At 51.7% G+C, this 20773-nt stretch overlaps 2 protein-coding genes across 2 annotated transcripts in view; both read right to left on the bottom strand.

Annotated features, from left to right (window-relative positions):
• Positions 1-4277: 4277 nt before the first annotated feature.
• On the bottom strand, positions 4278-11347 carry SUPT4H1 (SPT4 homolog, DSIF elongation factor subunit). The gene is made up of 5 exons (XM_022552637.2): positions 11207-11347; positions 10526-10632; positions 6426-6481; positions 6085-6138; positions 4278-5416 (listed from the first exon to the last, which is right to left on the bottom strand). The coding sequence occupies exons 1-5, from the start codon at positions 11273-11275 to the stop codon at positions 5349-5351; spliced, it is 354 nt and encodes a 117-aa protein (XP_022408345.1). The 5' UTR covers positions 11276-11347; the 3' UTR covers positions 4278-5348.
• Positions 11348-13053: 1706 nt separating this feature from the next.
• RNF43 (ring finger protein 43) overlaps positions 13054-20773 on the bottom strand; it is a 60315-nt gene continuing 52595 nt past the window's right edge. Inside the window, exons 7-10 of the mRNA XM_022552508.3 lie at positions 19702-19863; positions 19081-19183; positions 16710-18065; positions 13054-14491 (exon numbers count right to left, since the gene is read on the bottom strand). Of these exons, the coding sequence (XP_022408216.1) occupies positions 14445-14491; positions 16710-18065; positions 19081-19183; positions 19702-19863 (1668 nt within the window). The 3' untranslated portion in view covers positions 13054-14444. The remainder of the gene's footprint in view (positions 14492-16709; positions 18066-19080; positions 19184-19701; positions 19864-20773) is intronic.

Genomic DNA, 20773 nt, shown 5'->3' on the forward strand with positions numbered 1-20773 from the left:
GGCTGAGGAAGTGAGTCTACTCGGCTGCCCAGAGAAAGTGCCAGTGCCCCGACGGGGCGGGGGGGGGGACAGCTGCTGGCTTCTCCCAGGGCCTGTGATCACTCCCTTGCCTCAGGCCTCCCCAGCGCCTGCTGGGCCCACAAGCCCCAAAGGAAGGCTGGGCCTTGGCTGCCACCCTCTTCCTCTCCGTGCAGTTCTTCTCTCTCCCAAGCATGGATTTGCATTTTCCCCTCTACCCTCTGCCACTCGAGCCCCCAGGGACCAGGTGACAGTTAAACCCCCTCTTCCGGCTAGTGGCCCAGAGCACTCACTTCCTTCCAGGTATTTTCCGGGCTTGGGGGAGGGGTTGAAAGGGAGGCAGTTGCTGGGTTTGGGGAAGAAGGAATGAGGGCTCCATTTTGGATGGAAGCTGGGGTCTCCCCACCCTGGCGTCTGAAGCTGTTCCTTATCTTCCCCCAAGTTCTCTCTGGAGCACGAGACTCAGTGTGGAGGAGGGAGAGAGCACAGGCAGGAAGCAGTACAGGGTCTTGAAGCGGGGCCTTCCGGCTCCCTGACTTCTAAGAGGCACAAGCCTCCCTCTGCTGTGGGACGGACCCCTGGGCCTCAAGTCCTCTGTCCGTGACCCCGTAATGCCTGCCCTCCACTCTGGGGGGAGTGTTGAGACTAGGAATGCCGAGGTCTAGAGGGGAGACGTTTTCTATCATATTCTCAGAGGATCTGGCATCTAGGAGCCCGCAGCCCAGGGCAAAGTTTTCTCTGCACTCAGTTCCTGCTTCCTGGGGTCTAAAAGCAAAGAGAAACACAGCATCTGTAGGCAAAAGGCGCTGAGCCAGGCAGTGGAGGACATACAAGGTAGCAGTGACCCCCTCTTGAGGGCAGGCTGACCCTTGACTCTGGGGCTCAGTTTTCTCACCCATCAAGTGAGGGGCTGGCCTGAGTCCTGACTCTCCCAGCCCTTGCATTCTCTGCAGGGTCTGCCTTCACGCTTTCCTCTGCCCCGACACTCCAGACCTCCCCCTCCCAATGGTGAAGGCCTCTGAGCCCCAAGGCCCAGGCAGACAGCCATGTGCTTTCTTCCTCAGTCCAAGACTTACTGGCTCGCCCAACAGCAGTTTTTACCAGCATGGCTAATCTCCTGGTTCAGACAAGACTGGAGGGGAGACAGCCACACATGAGCAGCAGAAGTGACAGCTGACAGGCGGACGTGAACCTAAGACGTAGAGAAATAATTAGTCCCAGAACCATTTCACCACATGATACAAAAATGGAGGTTTTATAACAATGACTTTAAGCCAAGTAGAGGTTAAATCACATTCACAATCTCACAGCCAAATAGAAAGGAAGTATATATTTAAAAAATAAACAAAACTTAGGTCATAAAAATGAAAGAACAGAAAGAGAGAGAGATTAAGATAAAAAGCCATGGTGCTTGAAGAAAAATGTTTCCGTTTTGATATATTTGCGAATGATAGATACATTTGAACATCTATTGCCCAAGAAGGCTAGAGTGATGACGTTCTTACCTAGAACTTATCTAGAGGGGGACAACTTTGAAAGACAGTCTCTTAGATAGACTTAGTAGTTTACAGCTCTCAAATTGCTTTCACCTAAATGACTGTATTTGATTCTCAAAACTACCCTAAGACGAGAACTGCCAACTGCATTTTTAAGCGAACTTTTCATTTCAGGTATAATGGACAAATAGAAAAGGGAACAAATCACGAGTGTATAACTCAGTAAATCTCCAGAAAGTGAATCGACCTATGTAACTAGCATCCAGATCTAAAGCAGACCATAACCAGGGGCCCCTCATGCCCTTCTCCACCCCACCTTTCACAAGGAAACACTATCCTGTCAACTAACACCAGAGTTTTGTCAACTGCATTGTTTTTGAAGAGGAAACTTCTTTTAGAGGAGTAAAGTGACTTAGAAAAGTCAGGGCTAGTGGGTGGTGGAAGCAGCAGGGCTGAGAGGCAGGGACACTGCCCCTAGTTCCAGTGGAGTGTGAAGGGGCCATAACTGGGCTGCAGGTGGAGGAAGGTGGCGAGTAGCAAAAAAGCAGGAGAGGTTGGAGAGACCTGGCACAGGCCAGCAGATACCCAAGAGCTGATGGAATGGAACAGAAGATGCAGCCAGGCAGGAATTGGAGGACTGGACCAGTTTCCCGATGCTCTGCACAGGGATCCTTGAGTAAATCCCGAGTATCTCCTCTCTGGCCATTTCCCCACACTGCCTCCCCCTCTCTGGCTAGTTTTGGACTTGAGGCCTAGCGATTGTAGGTGGTGGGAGTAGGGGGGTCAGGGCAGTTCAGCGTGCAGGCAACATGCAGCTTGCTGGTACTGTGGAAAAATCATGAAGGGAGCAAAGCTGCTGCGTTTGGGGAGAACTATGTCAGAACGCAGCCCTAAACCGGGGGTGGGCAAGGCGTTTCTTGAGCTAAGCCTCCACTACTTGATCATGGCCAAGTCGCTTTAACTCTTTGAGCCTCACCCTCTGCATCATTACCTAAGGATGTTAACTTTGGCACAGGCGTTTTGGGGGATCAAATAAGATAATGGATGTTGAAAACCCCCTTGTCGACTTGTAAAATGCTATTTAAATGAAAGGCTTTACGGATACCAAACATGAATCAGACTTCCAGACAGAGTGAGATGTTATTAGTCTGTTCTTAAACATTTTCTACCTGTCTCTTTTACACACACACACACACACACACACACACACACACACCCCGCAGGTGTCAGGGAGGGGACTTGAGAATTAATAGCAGGTTATAGACAGGCTGGCACTATGAAGGTAATGGCCATGCCAGAGGAGTGAGGCCTCAGTCCCTAAACCTGAAGAGCCCAGCCTGAGTTTAGGCCCTCACCAGCCCGTCCCATTACTCTTGAGAAAACCGCTCCCTCCAAGACCAGAATGTTCTGACCCTTGTTCTATCAGCTACCAACCCCTGCTTTGGGCTGGAGGCTGCACGCACTGCCGGCTAGCCCCTCCATTCTGGGGAGACCCTAACCCCACGGCCTGTGGTGGGTAGCGGGTGAAGAATGAGGAACAGGCAGGCAAGGGGAAGGCAGCCGGGCCACTACTGTTTCTGACTTGGGTCCGTCCTTGTTGCCCTGGGGAGGAGCCCTGCCTTGGTCAAGAAGAGAAGCCAGGCTACTAAGCGGGAGACTGAGAGCTTCGGGCAGATGCGGGGCCTCAGCAGTCAGAATGGGGCTGAGACTTCGACGGGCTCCCAGACGGGGCGCAGCCCTCACGCACGGGGATGCCGGCGTCCGAAACCTCCCCTCGCCCACAGCACTGCTCACTCGCGGGGAGTGAGCCACCGGTCCGCGCTTCAGCTTCTTTGGGTTCCCGACAGGGGACAGGACTCCGGCACCTCGGCGCCCGTCTGGACCGCCGAGAGAAAGCACGAGAGCGAAGTCAGACGCAGCCCCCGGCAGAAGCGGCGGGGCGCACGGAGTCTGAGATCCGGGTACTGCGGCCGGCCGCCCTCCCCCACAGCCGCCAGAGCCTGTCTCTCGCTTCCGGCGAGGCTGACAGTTGGGGCGCCGCCGGGTGTGGGGCCGAGGCGGCGGGAGTGTGGTTATCTGCGCACAGCTCCTCTTGCCCCCGCCCCGCCCCCCGCAACTGTTTCCATTCTCTCCGAGCAGCCACGTCCGGGTCAGACACGCAGGACGGCGGCTGGGGATTTCCAAGGGACTTTCTGAGAAAGCCAGTGAAAGTTGGGTGTCGGCTGCGTGGCCCCGGCACTCTTGCTAACTAACACCCACGTCTTCCCTCCAGGACGTAAACTCTAGCCTGGTGGGGTTGTTTCCCAAGGCTTCTTTCAGACTGAAACTGAACGACAGAAACCGCCACCCCTGGAGCTCAGCGTGCTGGGCTGGGAAAGTCCTGGAAAAGCTCAGGCGGGATTGAGGTTAACAGACCGCTCCCCGAGCTTGAAGGCATCAGAGAACGGTTCTGGTTTGACAGGACCCGTGAGTGGTGACATGAGCGCCTGGGCCAGTCCCAGCCTCCTCCCCTGGGCCTGGGAGTGTCACCGGAGAGGCAGCATCTCTCCCTCCTTCCCACACCGTCCAGGTCACACTGACTCACTAGCAACACCAGGCGGCTAAGACGCCAAGCCCCAGCGCAGGCACCCCTACCCCGAGTCAGAGCTCCGCCCGCGCCCGTTCCAGGCACTTCCCCCACTATTTGGGTGAATTGTGTACATGCTGCATATACTAAAGAATGACTGAAAAAGGAGAGCAAATGAGTTTTACCTTTTATAAAACTTAAGTTACAGAATTTTCACATTGCTTTATTTTTATAATCACAAAAATCCTGAGGTAAATAGGATGTAATCACTTTTGTTTTGCAGATGGGAAACAAGAAAGTTAGGGAAATAAAAATGAGGACACTTAATATGATTTTCTGTGGAAATTTAAGTAAACGAGAATTTATGGTAAATATTTAATTCCAAAACAAATAACTCACCTTGGCCAATACCATGACATCACTCAAGGCCCTCTTACTAGGCCAGAGAGACAAGGAGAGGCATGAACTAGCCAGACCAAGACCCAGCAGCAACCGGAGGGTCTCCAGTTAAGGGAACTCAGGAAAGTAGGGGGGGGGGTCATGGGCGTCACTGGTGGGCCTAAGGTATAGGTAGGACAGAAAAAAGAAGAAAACAAAGAAGGAAAGAAAGGTTTTAAACATGGTCAAGGGCAAGTAATACAAAGAAGCCTCAGGATTTCTTCAAGGGACACCTGTTGTGCCAGGTCTAGAGGGCAGAAGGCTGCAACCACCAGACACCAGGACTACCAGGCTGACGGGGTTGCCTAGACTCAGGACAGCAGACCTCTGAGACCCAGGGAAGCTCACTAGAAAGGCTACAATCCCGGAGGCTCAGAGACAGATAACGAGGAGCAGAAGGGCCTCTGCTGCTCTGGGAAGATGCTTACTGGGCAACGAGTTCTTACCGTGCCCAGTTAAGACAAAGGAAGAGGGAGGCAAGGCATCTGTTATGGGCTTAAGGGCATTCCTAGGGGTTCACGTTTTCTGGCATCTGACCTAGAGTCCTGCCCATGCGCAAGGGCGCAGCCCCAGGCTGTGCACAGGAAAGGCCAGCATCCTACTCCCCGCTGAAGTCAGTCTCCGCTCATCCACCAACCCAAACCACTCCCACCCCACAGCAGCCCAGAGAAGGTAAAATGGCCCAGGGACACGTGATGCTCTCTCAACAGTCTGCTGAATCTCAGAATCGGAGGGCGGCACGTATTTGAAGTTCTGCCCATTTAGTTTCACAACAAAAAGTAAGCAGAGGCAGAGACGAGGAGCAAAGACGCTGGCGGCCGTGCATCTTGCTAGGTCTTTATGGCTGTGTCTCTGGATTTGTAGGCCACTCCTCGACTCTTCAGCTCCCGCACGATTCCTGCAGCAGGAAGAGAAACAGCTCTGTAAGGGAAGAAGACTCCAGAAGATAAGAAAGGTCCCTCGGGTACCACTTGGTGAGGGGAAGGGGTGGCGTGCTCTAAGCAAACTGGAGTTCCTAGACTGCTCATCAACCGAACTGCATGGTCGGCTTGTCACCCTTGAAGATCCAGGCAAGTGCTTGGCAATGACTTGGTAAGAATGAGAAGAAAAAGAGAGACACATTGTAGTCATCAAAAGCAAGGGTTCTGGGGCTTCCCTGGTGGCGCAGTGGTTGAGAGTCCGCCTGCCGATGCAGGGGACACAGGTTCGTGCCCTGGTCCGGGAAGATCCCACATGCCGCGGAGCGGCTGGGCCCGTGAGCCATGGCCGCTGAGCCTGCGCGTCCGGAGCCTGTGCTCCGCAACGGGAGAGGCCACAGCAGCGAGAGGCCCGCGTACCGCAAAAAAAAAAAAAAAAAAAAAAGCAAGGGTTCTGGAGCCAGGATGCCTGGGTCCCCAAATTCTGGCTCGTTACTTACTAGCTGGGTGACCTTGGACAAGTTATTTAGCCTCTCTGAGATTTGCTTTCCCTCACAGAGTTGTGAGGACTGGCATTAATTCACATAAGAAACTTCCATAGAGCTTGACACAGTAAATGAACATTGGCCGTTACTATGATTATTATTACCTTGGGGCAGGCGACCAGTAACTGACACTGCATATACACCTGGCTTAAAGTTACCTGAAAGAGAAGAAAAGACACTGCAGTTTAACAGTGAGTTACAACTAAAGACCAAATGGAAGCTTAAGCTAAAAATGAAAGAAATGCCGCCAACTCCCAGAGAAGAGCAATCACTTCTTTTGGCTCTACGTGTCAAATGACAGGACACAGGACACTCTCCTTGGCTTTCCTCCAACCCCATCGTTCTCACTCTGGGGCCACCTACCCGCTGACTGAAGACTCCCCCACCCGCACCCTGGCCCTGACAACACAACCAGGCCAGGATAAAGAGAAAGGGAGACACTTACTGACTCGCTGCCACTTGGAGACCCAGCTGTCCTCTGGACTCATCATTGCAATGATTCTAGAAAAGGGGAAAGAAACAGAGAGTCAGCCTGAGTTGCCTCTACTAGAGAACAGAGACCAAGGGAACTGCCCGCCCCACGCCCCGCCCCTCTACTCTGTTCCCAGCCAGCACAACAGTTCTGGGAGAGGAAACCTAGGAAAAAGCCAAGTATTGAGTTTCTACCAGAAAGCAGGGGAAACGAAGTTCTAGTGCTGGGAAGGGACTGACTCAGAGCTAGTACTGACAAAGGGCCTTTGCACTTATGTCCCTGGCCCACCAATCACAGGTCAGTCATCATCCCCCAAAGACTGTCTCGCCATGCTCAAAAGCATCCTTGGCCTACCGATTCCCTGGGAAATGGGACAGCTTTTGAGGTAGATGGCATTACTGATTACAACCAACACAACCACTGAGGGCTGGAGCCTAGTGCAAAGGGGAGGGTGAGTCAAAACAATGGGTCCTCTTACTAGAAACAAGTTAGACTTAAGCAAGCTCTGCCTTTAATGAGCGGTACAGCCTGACACACGTATGGAGACCTCCCTCAGAATTTCATCAGTAAGATGAAACTGGAAGGTTGAGCTAATACATGAAAAACCCTAGCACAGAGTAGGTGCTAAGTAAACATTAGCTCTCCTTTATTATCCTAATCATTCTTCTCAGGGTAGCTCTAATCCCAGAGCACAGGCAACAGAGGCTACAAGGGCCAGAAGCCTGCTACTGAGCATGACAGGTAAGCTTCAGGTGCTTTCAGAAGCTACAGAGGTCACTATACCCCAATTTCAAAACAAAAAACAAAAAAGAAGAAGCTACAGAGGTCACTTTTGTCATTCCCCTATTCGATCAAATACTTACTGATTGCCTCCTGTGACAGATCTGTACCAGGCACTGGTATTTGTTGACTGCCTCCTCGGTATCCATTCCCCCTTCTCTTGGTAGCAATCCTGGATTCTTATTTGGGAAGCCTCCCTCCCCATCCAAATCCTACATTCTCAGCTATATGCTTTGAGTGGAACTGACCCCACCTCCAGGGGTGGCAGGTAGGGTAATACTTGCCCTGGCCCGGCAGACCAGTCTGGGGTAGGCACGTATGCAGGCTGTTCTTCTGACCAAAAGTATATTCTCCTCTGTCCTTCACAATCTATCCTTCCAGCCTTACAGTGTCTGTTATCCAACCTTATGATTTAACCTAAACAGAATTCCCACCATTCTCCAAACATACCCTGGTTTTCCGACCCCATACCTTTGCTCAGGTCAGTCCCTTTGTTTAGAATGCTTTTTCTACCTTTCTCTCATCTCAACCTCCTCAAAAATCCTGTACTTCTTTCCTTAATTAAGAGCCTGACTCATATGCTATCTCCTCCACTTCTGGCTGAGTTCATCAAGCCCTCCTCTGATCTCCTTTAGCCTTTGATATACTCACTCTTCAAATCCTAATATGCACCAGAATACATAAATAACTCCTACAACTCAACAACAAAAAACAAAAAACCTCATTCAAAAATGGGCAAAAAACTCTACTTGCTCAGTTCTCATCAACTCAACTCTTAAGGAACTCGAAAACAATGACAGCTTAACCTGGACACGTGCACCTATTATGCCCAGACTCTGATAAATGGTCATAACCTTTTGTTTTTTAATTGAACACAGCATGCTTCAGAACTCTCTGACAATCCTTTAGTAAGACACTAACAATATCAGAGTTGTCACTTAATGTAAAACCCAGAACCGTAGCCCAAAGATGGGAGTCCTCAGACACTTCTTGCTTAGAAGCTGTAGTTATTTCCAAGTTTTTATAGCTGAATTATATTTGAAGAGACTTTTTTCCAAAGAAGATATACAAATGGCCAATAAGACATGAAAAGATGCTCAACATCACTAATCATTAAGGAAATGCAAATCAAAACCATAAGATACCACTTCACACCCAACAGGGCAGCTATTATCAAAAACAAAACAAAAAACAGAAAGTAACAAGTGCTGACAAGGATGTGGCAAAACTGGAACCCTTGTACTCTGCTGGTGGGAATGTAAAATGCTGCTGCTATAGAAAACAGTATCGCAGTTCCTCAAAATGTTAAACAGAGAATAATCCAGCAACTCCACTTCTGGATATATACCCCAAAGAAGTGAAAGCAGGGACCTGAACAGGTATTTGTAAAGCCATGCTCATGGTAGCATTATTCCTAACAGCCAAAAGGTAGAAGCAATCCACGTGTCCATCAATAGGTGCACAGATAAATAAAATTTGGTATATACATAAAATGGGATATTATTAAGCTTAAAAAGGAAATTCTGACACATGCTATAATATGGATAAACCTTGAAGACATTATGCTACGTGAAATGAACCAATCACAAAAGGACAAATATTGTAAGATTCCAGTTACAGGAAGTACCCAGACTAATCAAATTCACAGGGAAAGTAAAATGGTAGTTGCCAGGGGCTGCAGGGAGGAGGAAATGAGAAGATGAAAAATGTTCTGGAGGGGGCTTCCCTGGTGGCGCAGTGGTTGAGAGTCCGCCTGCCGATGCAGGGGACACGGGTTCATGCCCCGGTCCGGGAAGATCCCACATGCCGCGGAGCGGCTGGGCCCGTGAACCATGGCCACTGAGCCTGCGTGTCCGGAGCCTGTGCTCCGCGATGGGAGAGGCCACAACAGTGAGAGGCCCGTGTACTGAAAAAAAAAAAAGAAAAATGTTCTGGAGGGACTTCCCTGGCGGTCCAGTGGTTAACACTCCATGCTACCAATGCAGGGGGGGCGAGTTTGATCCCTAGCGGGGGAACTAAGATCCCACATGCCGTGTGGCAAAAAAAAAAAAAAAAAGTTCTGGAGATAGATGGTGGTAATAGTTGCATAAAAATATGAATATATTTAATGCCGTTGAATGAATTCTACACTTAAAAATGGCAAAAAGTTTTTATGTATATTTTACCAGATTTTAAACAAAAAAACCAAAACCGTAACATGCAAAACTTTACACTGTGTCTCTCTTACTTGTAAGTATCTCATTGTGTAACTCTTGCCATCTCTCACAGCAGCCACAGATGGGAGTCCATTCATTTGTTAGCACTGGATGGTAACAGTGCTAACAAATGAAAGAACTGGAGTATCTGAGTTTGCACATGAATGTGTACATATGTACGAAGTAAAGGTTCCATGACAACATCTGTTTTGCTCAATCCTTTACTCTTCCTTAAAGGCAAACAAAGGAGGAATGAAGTTGGCCCACCTTGAAGGAACTTTAGCATGCACTGGTTTGGGCCCAGTTTGCATGTAGACCCTTAATTGGCCTAGAAACCAAAAGAAACTTAACCCCCAAAGAATACTGCCCTCTGGCTCCTCCCTTGGGGAAGGAAAATTGAGACCTAGCCACTCACACTTCTCTCATTCCCCTTCCCCGCACTGGGCAATCTCACCAAGGGAAAACTTTTCTCTTAGGGCCTCTTAGAGGTATCTAAAAGCATCAGCTTTGGGGCCAAAATTTACCCTTCATTTTCAAAAAGGATCTTCATACATTCAACAAATGTGTATTAAGTATCCATCACCTTCCAGGCCCTATGCCAGGTCATGGTGCATGACATAAACAGCCCCTATCAGCAATGAGCTAACAGTCTAGTGAAGACCTGTCCAGTGGAAACATAATGAAAGCCATGCAAGTCATTTTTAAAATTTTCTGTAGCCATGGTAAAGGAGTAAAGACAAAAGGTGAAATTAACTTCAATAATATATTTCACTTAACCCAACATATTCAAAGTATTATTATTATGGCATGTGATTAAAACAAGAAAAATCAAGATATTTTACATTCTTTTTCCTTGTGCTGAGTCTTTGAAATCCAGTGTACACATTACAGGTAAAGCATATCTCAATTTGGACTAGCAACATTTCAGGTACTCAATGCCACACATGGCTAGTGGCTACTGTACTGGACAGCACAGGACTAGTGTGTCTCAAAATAACTTTGAGACCAACTAGGATTAGGGTCTCAAGAGTCTGTCACATTTACTTGGTGGGATGCGGGTAATGTAAAAGAATGAATGCAGCAATCTAAAGGGCTTACCCATCAAAGGAAGAGCTGGTGCAGTCATATACCATCTCTCGGTTACCCTTCATCTGAAGGTATGCATCACAATTGTCACAGCCATCATATTCAAACTGGTCTATAGTCTGGGAGGGGAAAAAAAGGAGAGAGGTGAGCACAAACACGGCGAAAAGAAAAAACAGCTTTCCCCATACTTTCACCTGGTCAAGTACAAGGCTCCCTATGTTAGTTCTGTCTCATCAGGTCCCCCACCCACCATTCCTACAGCCCCTTTCCTAAGTTCCACTCTCACAATCCTTCTTCTCTTGTTCCCAACTGCGTTTTACCTATTCCTTTCCCTGAATCTCCGTGGGGTCAGGCACCTTCTCCGACTACTCCCTCAGCTGCAGATCCCCACCTTCCTCCAACTCCTAATGTCCTTCGGCTCCAACAGAAGTTCACTGAACGTCTGTAAAGGATCAGGCCTGTGCTGAGAGCTGAAGTTGCAAAGGCATGTGAGAACGTCCATGCCCACGGCTGCAAGATTTGCCTGCGTTCCTACCGACTTAAACGATGGCCTCCTGCTGCTTCCCACGTCCCCGTGCCACCCCCTCGGTCCTGGACCTGACTTCTCTCTTCACTGTTCCTGTAGCCCTGTTCCACCCACTTTCCCCCAGCTTGGTCCCCCATCGCCCGTACAACCAGGTTCCCCACGGACACCTTGACCAGCGAACACAGCAAACAAGCCCGCAGATGCCGCAGGTCTTTCGGCACCGTCTCCAGGGCCATCTTCTCCCACGGAAGATCAGCGAAGGAAGGAGCCACAACCTTCCCTCGCAGGAAGTAAATAGCAAACTACCCAGAATGCCCGCACTTCCGGTTTCCAAGACTTCCTCTTCCGGCGTGGGAGGCCGCCGGCCCCGCCCCTCCACCCGCCTTAGGAGATGGTTTCTCCCGCCAGGAGGCGGGGCCGGCCGGGAGTCACCTGGGCCGGCGCGCACCCCCGCCACCTGGGCCGGCGCGAGGGCGAGGCCTGGCAGCCGTTGGGCCTGTGGGCGGGGCCCGTGGGGGAGGTGCGGCGCGGTTGGCGCCTGCGCGCGCGCCGCGACCCGGGCGGAATCCCGGCGCTCGGACCATTTGATCTAGGCCGCTGGCACCGGGCCGCCGGTCCCCTGGAGGATCCTGGATGACAGCGGAGATTCTTTTCTGTCTTCCCGTCTTAAAAGCGCAGGGCCAGCGAATCCACTGCCTCCCTGTGGATTATCTCTGCAGAGACGAGAAGAAATCTAGGGACCGCCCCCCTCCTTCCTAACAGGGAGGGAGCGTGATTGGGTTTCCATTTGCGTCCACAGAAACGGTGGCCGGTGAGCAGACGGCCGAAAAAAATGCATATTTAATTATTTCTAACAGCTCTTTATGTACGTTTCCACGTTCCAGCTGATAATTTACGCTTTGTGCAGCTTTTAGCATTTAGATACAGTTCCTTTACTTAAGATCATCTGTGGGAGATTTGTGTCCTTTTTTTTTTTTTTTTAAATTTCACCCTATGGGGGCTTCCCTGGTGGCGCGGTGGTTGAGAGTCCGCCTGCCGATGCAGGGGACACGGGTTCGTGCCCCGGTCCGGGAGGATCCCACATGCCGCGGAGCGGCTGGGCCCGTGAGCCATGGCCGCTGAGCCTGTGCGTCCGGAGCCTATGCTCCGCAACGGGAGGGGCCACAGCGGTGAGAGGCCCGCGTACAGCAAAAAAAAAAAAAAAATTCACCCTATGAGATGCTAAATGCCTTTCTCTCTGGTTCAGAACTGGGCGCCAGACAACGACCGCCTTTAACATACCTTTCCTGGAGAAGCAGAAGGGGAAAATGTGCTTTGTGAGGAGGAGAGCAAAGGCCTCTCCAGGCCCTGTGGAATTCTTCATACCTGCAATAGCACCACCTCTGTTGATCCTCACAGTAGTCCCGTGCGTAGGCAGAGGACAGTCATTTGTGTTTATCTGAATTGGAGCTTTGGGATATAAATAGTTTCAGGCCCTGCTGCTCTATCTTCCCAACCAGGCCTCCTAAATTGAAACTGAGCTTCTTCAAGACCGGTCTGCTCCTGGTGCCCGTCCCATGTCGTGCTCAGATGGGCTCTGTGACTGGGGTTAGGATGTTCTCTATCACTGCATACATTCTACCTTGGAACACGTTCACTCTTGTCTCATGGGAGCTCTCCAACAACTCCGTGAAGTGGGCCCATTTCATGGGTGGGAAAAGGCACCAGGGTATTTGAGTATTTGTGTACCAGGGTCACAAAGTCACTGAAGCATTATAGAGTGTGAAGTAAACAGTACAATAATAGTACAGATAACACACTGAACCACAGTGAGAATCCAGTCATGCTTTCTCTTTCCCCGATCTCACTAAACCACGCTTTTAGGGGCTTACAAGCCAAGCCCACCACTCTACTCTGTCCTTTCATAAATGAGAGCCTAGCCTCTGCTATCAGGAATAATTTGTCTTTGCCCACGTAGAAGACAAAGTTGTTACCCTGAGTGACAGTCATGACAGAAGAAAACGACGAGACCAGATGGAATTTATGGATAAATATATTAGCAAATAAATACATTTCTCAACATAGTGCCTGATTCAAGCGTCTTTCTGTCTGTTCAGATATAAATACCCACGTGGGTGCCTAGGTGCTAGTTCCCCACTGACTTAGAGGGAAGAAGATTCCCAGGTGGGGTCCTGTGCCCACTTTGCTCCCACATTCACATTCCAAACGGGATAATGCCTGAGGGGCCAGCAATGGTCCAACTTCCCTGGGGTGCATGTCACCCTGAGGAGGCCCCTCAGCCCTTGCCCACTCGATACCAGCTGCCCAGGCCAGGCTTCCTGCTGCAACTCCACTCCTTCCTGTGTGTCTCTGGCCTGCATGGCTTATACTGGGAAGCCGGGCCTCTGGGCCGTCTAATCCCAAGGGCCCCATATTACCTCTCCTTTGTTCTCCAGTTCCCTATCCCTGGTCTGAGAGAAAACGCCCAGAGAAAACTTCCTTGTTCAGCTGTAATTTTGCCTTTTCTACCTTCATTCCTTCCTTCTTCTTCCTAAATAAAGTCCAGCAGAAATCCTCTTCTCTCCGCCTACTTTGGGACTTTGAGATAGGAGGTCCCCAAGGAAGAGCTATTCCCTTCCCACTACCCTCACCCCTACCCCCAGGGGAACTGAGGCTGCTGGAGTGACAAGGGAGTTTGACGATCAGAGGCTTTCGACCCAGTTTCTTCAAGGTGCTGTACCACATCAGGGACAGAACTGCACACCCTGGCTTCCCCTCTGACTTAATATAGTGGATGTGACAAGTGCGGACAAGGAGGGACAAACATCCTCCCTTGTGCACCAGGGGAGGCCCTGCCTGGTGAAGCTGCAAAGCCCCCCTTTTCAGGGCTCATGGCTCACCTATGCTCCTGATCTTTTTGCAAAGAAGGAGAATGATAAGAACCAGGGTTGCCACTGATGCAGCAGCCTTACCAAGGAGGAGCCAAAGCCGGTGTGCAGGACTCTCCCAAGGAAGGGGGTGAGAAGGGTCATGCATTCAGCTGGACCCGTTTGCTGGTATGAACATGAGGCTTGGAATGAGGGAGACCTGCTGGGGCTGGGGAAGGAGCACCACCTTTATAACACCTATCTACCTATACCTAGCTTCCTGCTCTCAGAAAGTCCCAGCCTGCAGGGGAGCCGACCCACACAGGTGGCAGCTGGTTGCCTGGCTGGACACAGACTTGCTGCATTGCAGGTGCTTCTGCAGACAAGGTCTGGAGCCGGGAGCGGGAGACAACACCTCCTGCCGCCCACCATCACACTCCTGCCAGTGGTTCCAGGAAGGATGGCAAAGAAGAGGGGTGTTTTCTGAGGTCCTTTCTTTTCTCAGGAGGGCCCTGAGTCATCTGGCGAGCACTCTTGGTTGGAGCTCGGCCTGAACATCTCACACGGCCTGTTCACACAGCTCCTCGAGCTCCTCCTCTTCTGAGCCTGCATTTAGAGAGAGAGGAGGAAAGAGGTCACTGAGGGTCAGGCCAGTCTTCTGCTTGTTCCACCGGCAAGAGAGGATGGCTGGGAGGGAACTACAGAGAGGCAGGAGCAGGGAATGGGTCCAGAAGGGTGATCAGATTGAAAGCTGAGAGTGGCCCCCGTTGGGACACAGGGGAGAGAAAAATGAATCTAGAGAAAGAGATACATAGATAGCAACCAGTGTGTTACCCATACTTACTATTCATTCATTCGCCCAGTAAATATTTATTATGCACTTGTGGATCTGGCCTGCTACCATGTGCCAAACAGAAGACCAAGAAGACTAAGCAGGGACCTGACAACCTTGTAGGAGAAAAGGTGTGCACGTAAGTGGCAATTATGCCAATGGGGGCAGGACTGGGGTCGTAAGAGATGAATCACGGAAGGAGAAAGGTCATGTCCAAGTGGAGCATCAAGGAGGGCTTCCTGAAAGTGGGGATAAATGCACTGGTCCTGCAGGAATAGGGAAGAATTAGATTTATGGGAACAGGAAGACAGCAGAATATTCTGGGCTGCAGAACCTGCAGGAAGTGTTTGCCTAGTTTGGCTAAAGCTTGGAGCAGGGGAAGGGAAGGGGAAGAGTGGAAAATAAGGTTGGGAAGGAAGATGGGGGCTAGCTGGTACTAGGGCCTTGAAGGCGAAACCAGGTTGGATTTTTCTTTACTCTGAACAAAACAGAACATCTGAAGATTTCTAGAGAGTTTGTTTGAGGAGGATGACCCTGGCAACAGAATGGAGGGTAGGTGAGCAGGATCACACTGTTGCGTGGCCCTACAGGACACGACACTGATGTGCAGGGCCCGGCCTTCACGGCCCTGTGAGAGGGAAGGGAGGAGCCCGGGGGCTCCCGCCCCGACCTCTAGGCTGCACCTAAGACAAGGACAGGCGCCAGCAGTACTGGAGGAGAATATGGTAAAGCTAGCAGAGACATGGTTAACAGAACCTGGCGTGGATTAGATCTGAAGAGCAGGGGAAAGGGAGGCACTGAAACCAGTTACGAGTTTGAGAGAGAGAGGGGAGGTAGTGGTCTGGCACTGGCAGCACTGAAAGTATACACATGACAGGATTCAAAAGGAACCATCAAACACATGGCCAAATCTGCATTACATGGCCCTATGAAAGCAACTGTTTTCTGTACTATAACAGCTTGCATGCCTATCTCTCCACAGACCTGGGTCTCCTGGTTGACAAGTTCCACGTCCTCAGAGCCTGGAACCTAGCACATAGCAAGCATACAAGGCAGAAAGAAAAATGGAAGGAAGAAATGAATGGATGGATGATAGCGGCTCTCAGGTCCTGCCTGTAGGATTCCTAGACCCCAAAGTCTTATATTTCAGGACCTTTGAGGGCAGAGGGGTCCTCCTAGTGATGGCTGTAGGCAAAGAGCTGTGTCATCCACACAATGGGAAAAGATGGGGGAGAGTAGGGGTTGGGGGATCCGGAAGAGGAAGAGCAGGATTTGAGCAAATAAATACCCAGCTAAAGTCAAGGATTTACATTATCACCATTGGCTGCAATACAGTAATAGGGACGCACTGAGTCCCCAAGAAAATGAAGTCAGTCTTATTAACAAAGATGCATGGAAGGGAAAGCCCTAGTAGTTCTTTTACCCAGGGGAAAGGAGAAAACCACAGGGCTGCTAGGAACCACCTGTGATCGCTCTCCTTTTTTTTTTTTTTTTTTTTTTTTGCATCATTCACATAGCTCTTCTCATATAACCCAGAATTATGGTTATCTGTAGTTATTTCTCCTGTAAGATCTCATATGGCCTGGGATTACGGTTTTCAGTAACTATTTGTCCGTGCTCTCCTCAAGAGCAAGGAACAGTTCTTGGCCTTCTTTGTATTTACAGCTAATACTGAGCTATAGGCTCAGCTGTACCAATTTTTAAAATACTGAAACACTCACGATTGAGCTGCTGCCCCAAGCCACCCCAAGTACTTTCTGCTGTCTCAGCCACACTGGTACCTCACCGGAGACCTCCCTAGGATCTGGCAACTAAAGGATTAACACCTGGCAGAGCCAGCATCCCACGCTATGCCAGTTGTCCACTATTTTGAATGTCACCCCTGTTGGACCCTTCTCAGCTTCCATCAACCCTCTGGATGACTTGACCCGTTCTGCCATACCCAACTCTAGTCTCCTGTCCCCGCCAGACCCATTTCCCCTGAAAACTCACCAGGCTGGGCTGGCAGCACCTGGCAGTGTGGGTAAGGGCATGGCCTACCCTCTGGGGCGCCAGAACTCCATTCGGAAGGCCCCTCCCCAGATGGGTATGGTCCTAGGGGCTGGCGTGTAGTCAGACACAACCACACCGGCTGTGAACTTGGGTAAGTAGGGCCTGGGGTTTCTGGTAGCAGCCTCCTGTCCAGGCCCGGAGGTCCGAAGATCAATGGGTGGGCCTCTGGGGACCAAGGATATGCCAGGCTGGGGCCATAATGGGGAAGAATCTGGCACACTCGGTGTGCGGCCAAGTCCTGGGGTCGAGAGGCTGGGGAGGGCTCTGAGGGACTCCCCCGCCGTTTCCTCTGTGTGTGTCGCACAGGGAGGCTGGATTTCTGCACGTGGAAGAGGCTGCTGGGACCAGGGCTGGGGCTGGAGGCGTCCGCTGGCCCAGGGGCTGGCTCGGTGAGGGCCCTGGACCGTTGCGGGCTGGGGAGCTGTCCTGACGGGGCTGCTGGGCTGGAGCTGGCTGCTTGCGGATCGGGTGAAGGCAGCTCTGGCTGGAGTTGTGTCCAAGGAATGGCAGGCCTGGACTGCGGGACTCCAGTTTCTGGGCCAGACTTCCTGCCGTGCCACTGGAAACGCCTTTTGTAGTGGTGGTGCCGGTGGCGGTGGTAGTGGACATGGCTGGAAACCTGGGTTTCCCCTGTGGGCACCACCGAGTCCAAAGAACGGGGCCGAGAGGTCATGCTAGGCTGCGCCTCCTCCCGCCGGCGCTCGCCTTCGGGGCTGCAGTACACCAGGGGGTCAAAGTCACTGCTCAGGGAGCTGTGGAAGGTAGAACTGCTGCCGTGGATGCCCTGCAGGCTGACGTCCGTGCAGTTGACCACTGAGTCACTCGAAGAGCCGTGACAGGGCCCTGAACTGGAGTCACTGGCTGGCCCGTCTGCCAGGTAGCCGCTGCGCTCTGTGCAGTAGCTTTCTCCAGACCCGCTGCTGTCGTGAGGCCTGGCCCGGCGTGGGGGCATGGGGCAGGTGGCAGGGTGCTGCAAAGTGCACCGCAGGTGGCTCAGCCCCCAGCCCTGCGCGGAGGGGCTCTGGGCCACTGCCAGGCGCTGTGGTTCGCCTGGAGCCCGGGGATGTGCGCCTCTGGGGAGGCGGTGGTGCCGAGGGCCCACGCCTGGCTCCTGGGATGGTAGGAAGGGACCAGGCCGTGTGGGCCGAGCCGCTGCGCTCCGGGAAGGGCCCGACAGGTAGGCAGCAGGCAGGTGGTAGTGGGCATGGCCGGGATGCTGGCGAATGAGGTGGAGTCTTCGGCCTGGTTCTTGGTAAGATCTAGACGGTCCCAGGGACTGAGAAAGGCAATCTCCCTCTGGAAGAGAGAACCAAGAGCACAAGTGTTTGACTCCACAAACGGAAGGAGGGTACATTCAGAAAAGCGTGGCTGTAACGTACTTATTGAGCCTGCATCGCCCGCAAGCTCCATCAGAGTTTGGACGACCAAGGACACTCCTAACCTGCCTGTGCCCGGGGATGCCCTTGCTCCCTCCAGTCAGTTGTCTCCTTGGGAGTTCCACTGTGCATGGCAAGCCCTGCTCCTCCCATCAGCCCTTTGGGGACTTGCACCCAGGGCCACTGCTAGCCCACACTGCACCTTTGGGTGAATTAGAAAAAGGCTCTCTTTCCTCAAGATACTTCACTTTCATCTTTTAGAAGATTGTCATAATATCCTGGTTTTGTTCGAACAGGATACTTTATTGCCAGAAAAGTAGAATAATAAATATACAAATCTTGGACTTCCCAGGTGGCACAGTGGTTGAGAATCCGCCTGACAATGCGGGGGACACGGGTTCGAGCCCTGGTCTGGGAAGATCCCATATACCTTAGGGAGCAACTAAGCCCGTGCACCACAACTACTGAGCCTGTGCTCTAGAGCCCGGGAGCCACAACTACTGAGCCCACGTGCCACAACTACTGAAGCCCGTGCACCTAGAGCCTGTGCTCCGCAACAAGAGAAGCCACCGCAATGAGAAGCCCACGCACCGCAACAAGAAGCCCGCGCACCGCAATGAAGAGTAGCTCCCACTCACCACAACTACAGAAAAGCCCGCGCACAGCAACGAAGACCCAACGCAGCAAAAAATAAATAAACAAACAAATCAGTCAGATTTAAAATCAACAAAGTTGTCATGAAAATACATCATAAAGATGACTGCAGTGGAATGGCCGCCTCCTCAGATGAGGCCCCTTCGAGCAGTGCACAGCTTAAAGAACAACTGAGGCAGTCCTGCCTTCTCCTCAGCTTCAAGGCAAAACACTTGCCCAGAGGGAAGCCCCTTCTAGACCCATCTGCCTGCGCACAGGGGAGTCCTTGGCCCACCTCCTACCTACGATGTTGAACATGCAGAGGGGGCAAGTGCGATGCTGATGCAGCCAGGGGTCCACACAGGTACGATGGAACTCATGGAGGCAGGAAATGACCCGTAGCTCCTGGAGAAAACAAGGGGTCTGAACCAGAGTTGTCTGTAGCTACAGTCGTGGCCAGGAAGCAGGGCATTCCCGACTCCCTCTGGCCTCTCCTTACTGCCGCCATCTGCTTTCAAAGACCTCACGGTAGGACAGAAATGGTATGGGCTTTGATATCAAGTAGACCTGGTTTTTGCCACTTAGCTGCACGGCCTTGGGCAAGTTTCTTAACAGACAGTTTTCTGCTGTAAAATGAGGCTAAAAAACTAATCTACCCCCACCCCTCACTGTCACGAGGCTAAAACGAGACGATGCCTCTAAAGCATCCACTGCAGAGCCTGCCACGTGGTACACACTCAACCAACAGTAGTTCTCTTTCCCTGGAAAGCCAGGAAAATAACCAAACCTCAGGGCTGTCTGTGCAGGATACACAGGACATAGATGCAGCTCGAGCACTCACACCAGCCTTAAGTGCTTCCTCCCCCAAGCTCCAGCCTCCCTCCCCAGCCTGGTCACGGAGGTGAACCACGGCCCTGCCTTACCTGGCCCTCCGAGAACTCCTCCAGGCAGATGGCACACACAGGGGCTGAACTGCAGCTGCTACCTGAGTCTGGCCACTCGGCCCGGGCCCTCCTGCAGCCGGGCTGGTACCTCCTGGTGGCCAGCTGGCTGATGGCCCAGGCTGTTCGCTGCTGAAGGGGATCCTGGGAAGAGGGGTGGGGCCAGAATGGGGCAAGGGCTCCTCTTCCCTCAGCCCTGGACTCCAGCTTGTACTCGGTTCCCAGCCACGCAGTTACATCCCGGTGTAACTTGACCACTCCGAGGCGTTACACTTGACCACTCCGAGGCGTTTGTATCCTCGGAGTTCCTACGTGGCTCTGCCAAGCAGGCTAAGCGCCCCCATCCCATTCCCCACTCATACTATTGATTTTCCTTCCCTCGATGACCCATGAGAGCAACTTTTTATCCAACTGCCTGCTTGACATCTCAACTTGGATATCTAACAGGTACGTCAAACTTGACAGGCCCCACGCTGAACTCCTAATCCCATGAACCGCCCAACCACACACCTGTCCTCCCGCAGTCTTCCCCACCTCAGTAAAGGGAACTCCATTCTTTTCATTGCTCAGGCCAAAAATCTTGTTGCCATTCTTGACCATTCTCTTGCACTCCATGATCAGTCCATTAGAAGCCTGTCAGCTTTGCCTTCAAAGTGTATGGAGAGTCTAACTAATCCTCGCCACTTTCACTGCTACCTCCCTAATCCAAGCTACTACTACTGTCCCCTGGATTCCTGTAATAGCCTCGGAGCTGGTTTCTCACCACAGATCAGGTGAGGTCAGATCATGGCTCTCCTTCCGCTCAAAACCCTCCCATGAGTGAAAAAAAAATCCTGACAACGGCCTTAACAGTCCAATACCACTGGGCCCCATTAACTCTGTCTCCACCTGCTGCTCTGCCCTCTCACTCACTGGATTCCAGCCACAGGACCGTCTTGCTGTTCCTCAGACATAGCGGGCACACTTCTGCCTCAAGGCCTTGGCACTTCCTGTTTTCTCGCCTCAATCACTTTCTCCCCAGGTATCTGCACAGATCACCCCCTCACCTGTTGAG

This window comes from Delphinapterus leucas, chromosome 19 (assembly GCF_059928025.1).
Source record: "Delphinapterus leucas isolate spDelLeu-1000000601 "Yukka" chromosome 19, BTC_Dleu_Yukka2, whole genome shotgun sequence".
NCBI lineage: Eukaryota > Metazoa > Chordata > Mammalia > Artiodactyla > Monodontidae > Delphinapterus > Delphinapterus leucas.

What these genes read in the sequence shown, in the direction of transcription:
- SUPT4H1 (XM_022552637.2), bottom strand. Translation starts at nt 11,275, where the DNA reads ATGGCCCTGGAGACGGTGCCGAAAGACCTGCGGCATCTGCGGGCTTGT. An exon ending in CTCCAAGTGGCAGCGAGTCA is followed by an intron (nt 6,139 to 6,425) that starts GTAAGTGTCTCC and finishes CTTCTCTTTCAG; the next exon opens with GTAACTTTAAGCCAGGTGTA. An exon ending in TACTGGTCGCCTGCCCCAAG is followed by an intron (nt 5,417 to 6,084) that starts GTAATAATAATC and finishes TTCCTGCTGCAG; the next exon opens with GAATCGTGCGGGAGCTGAAG.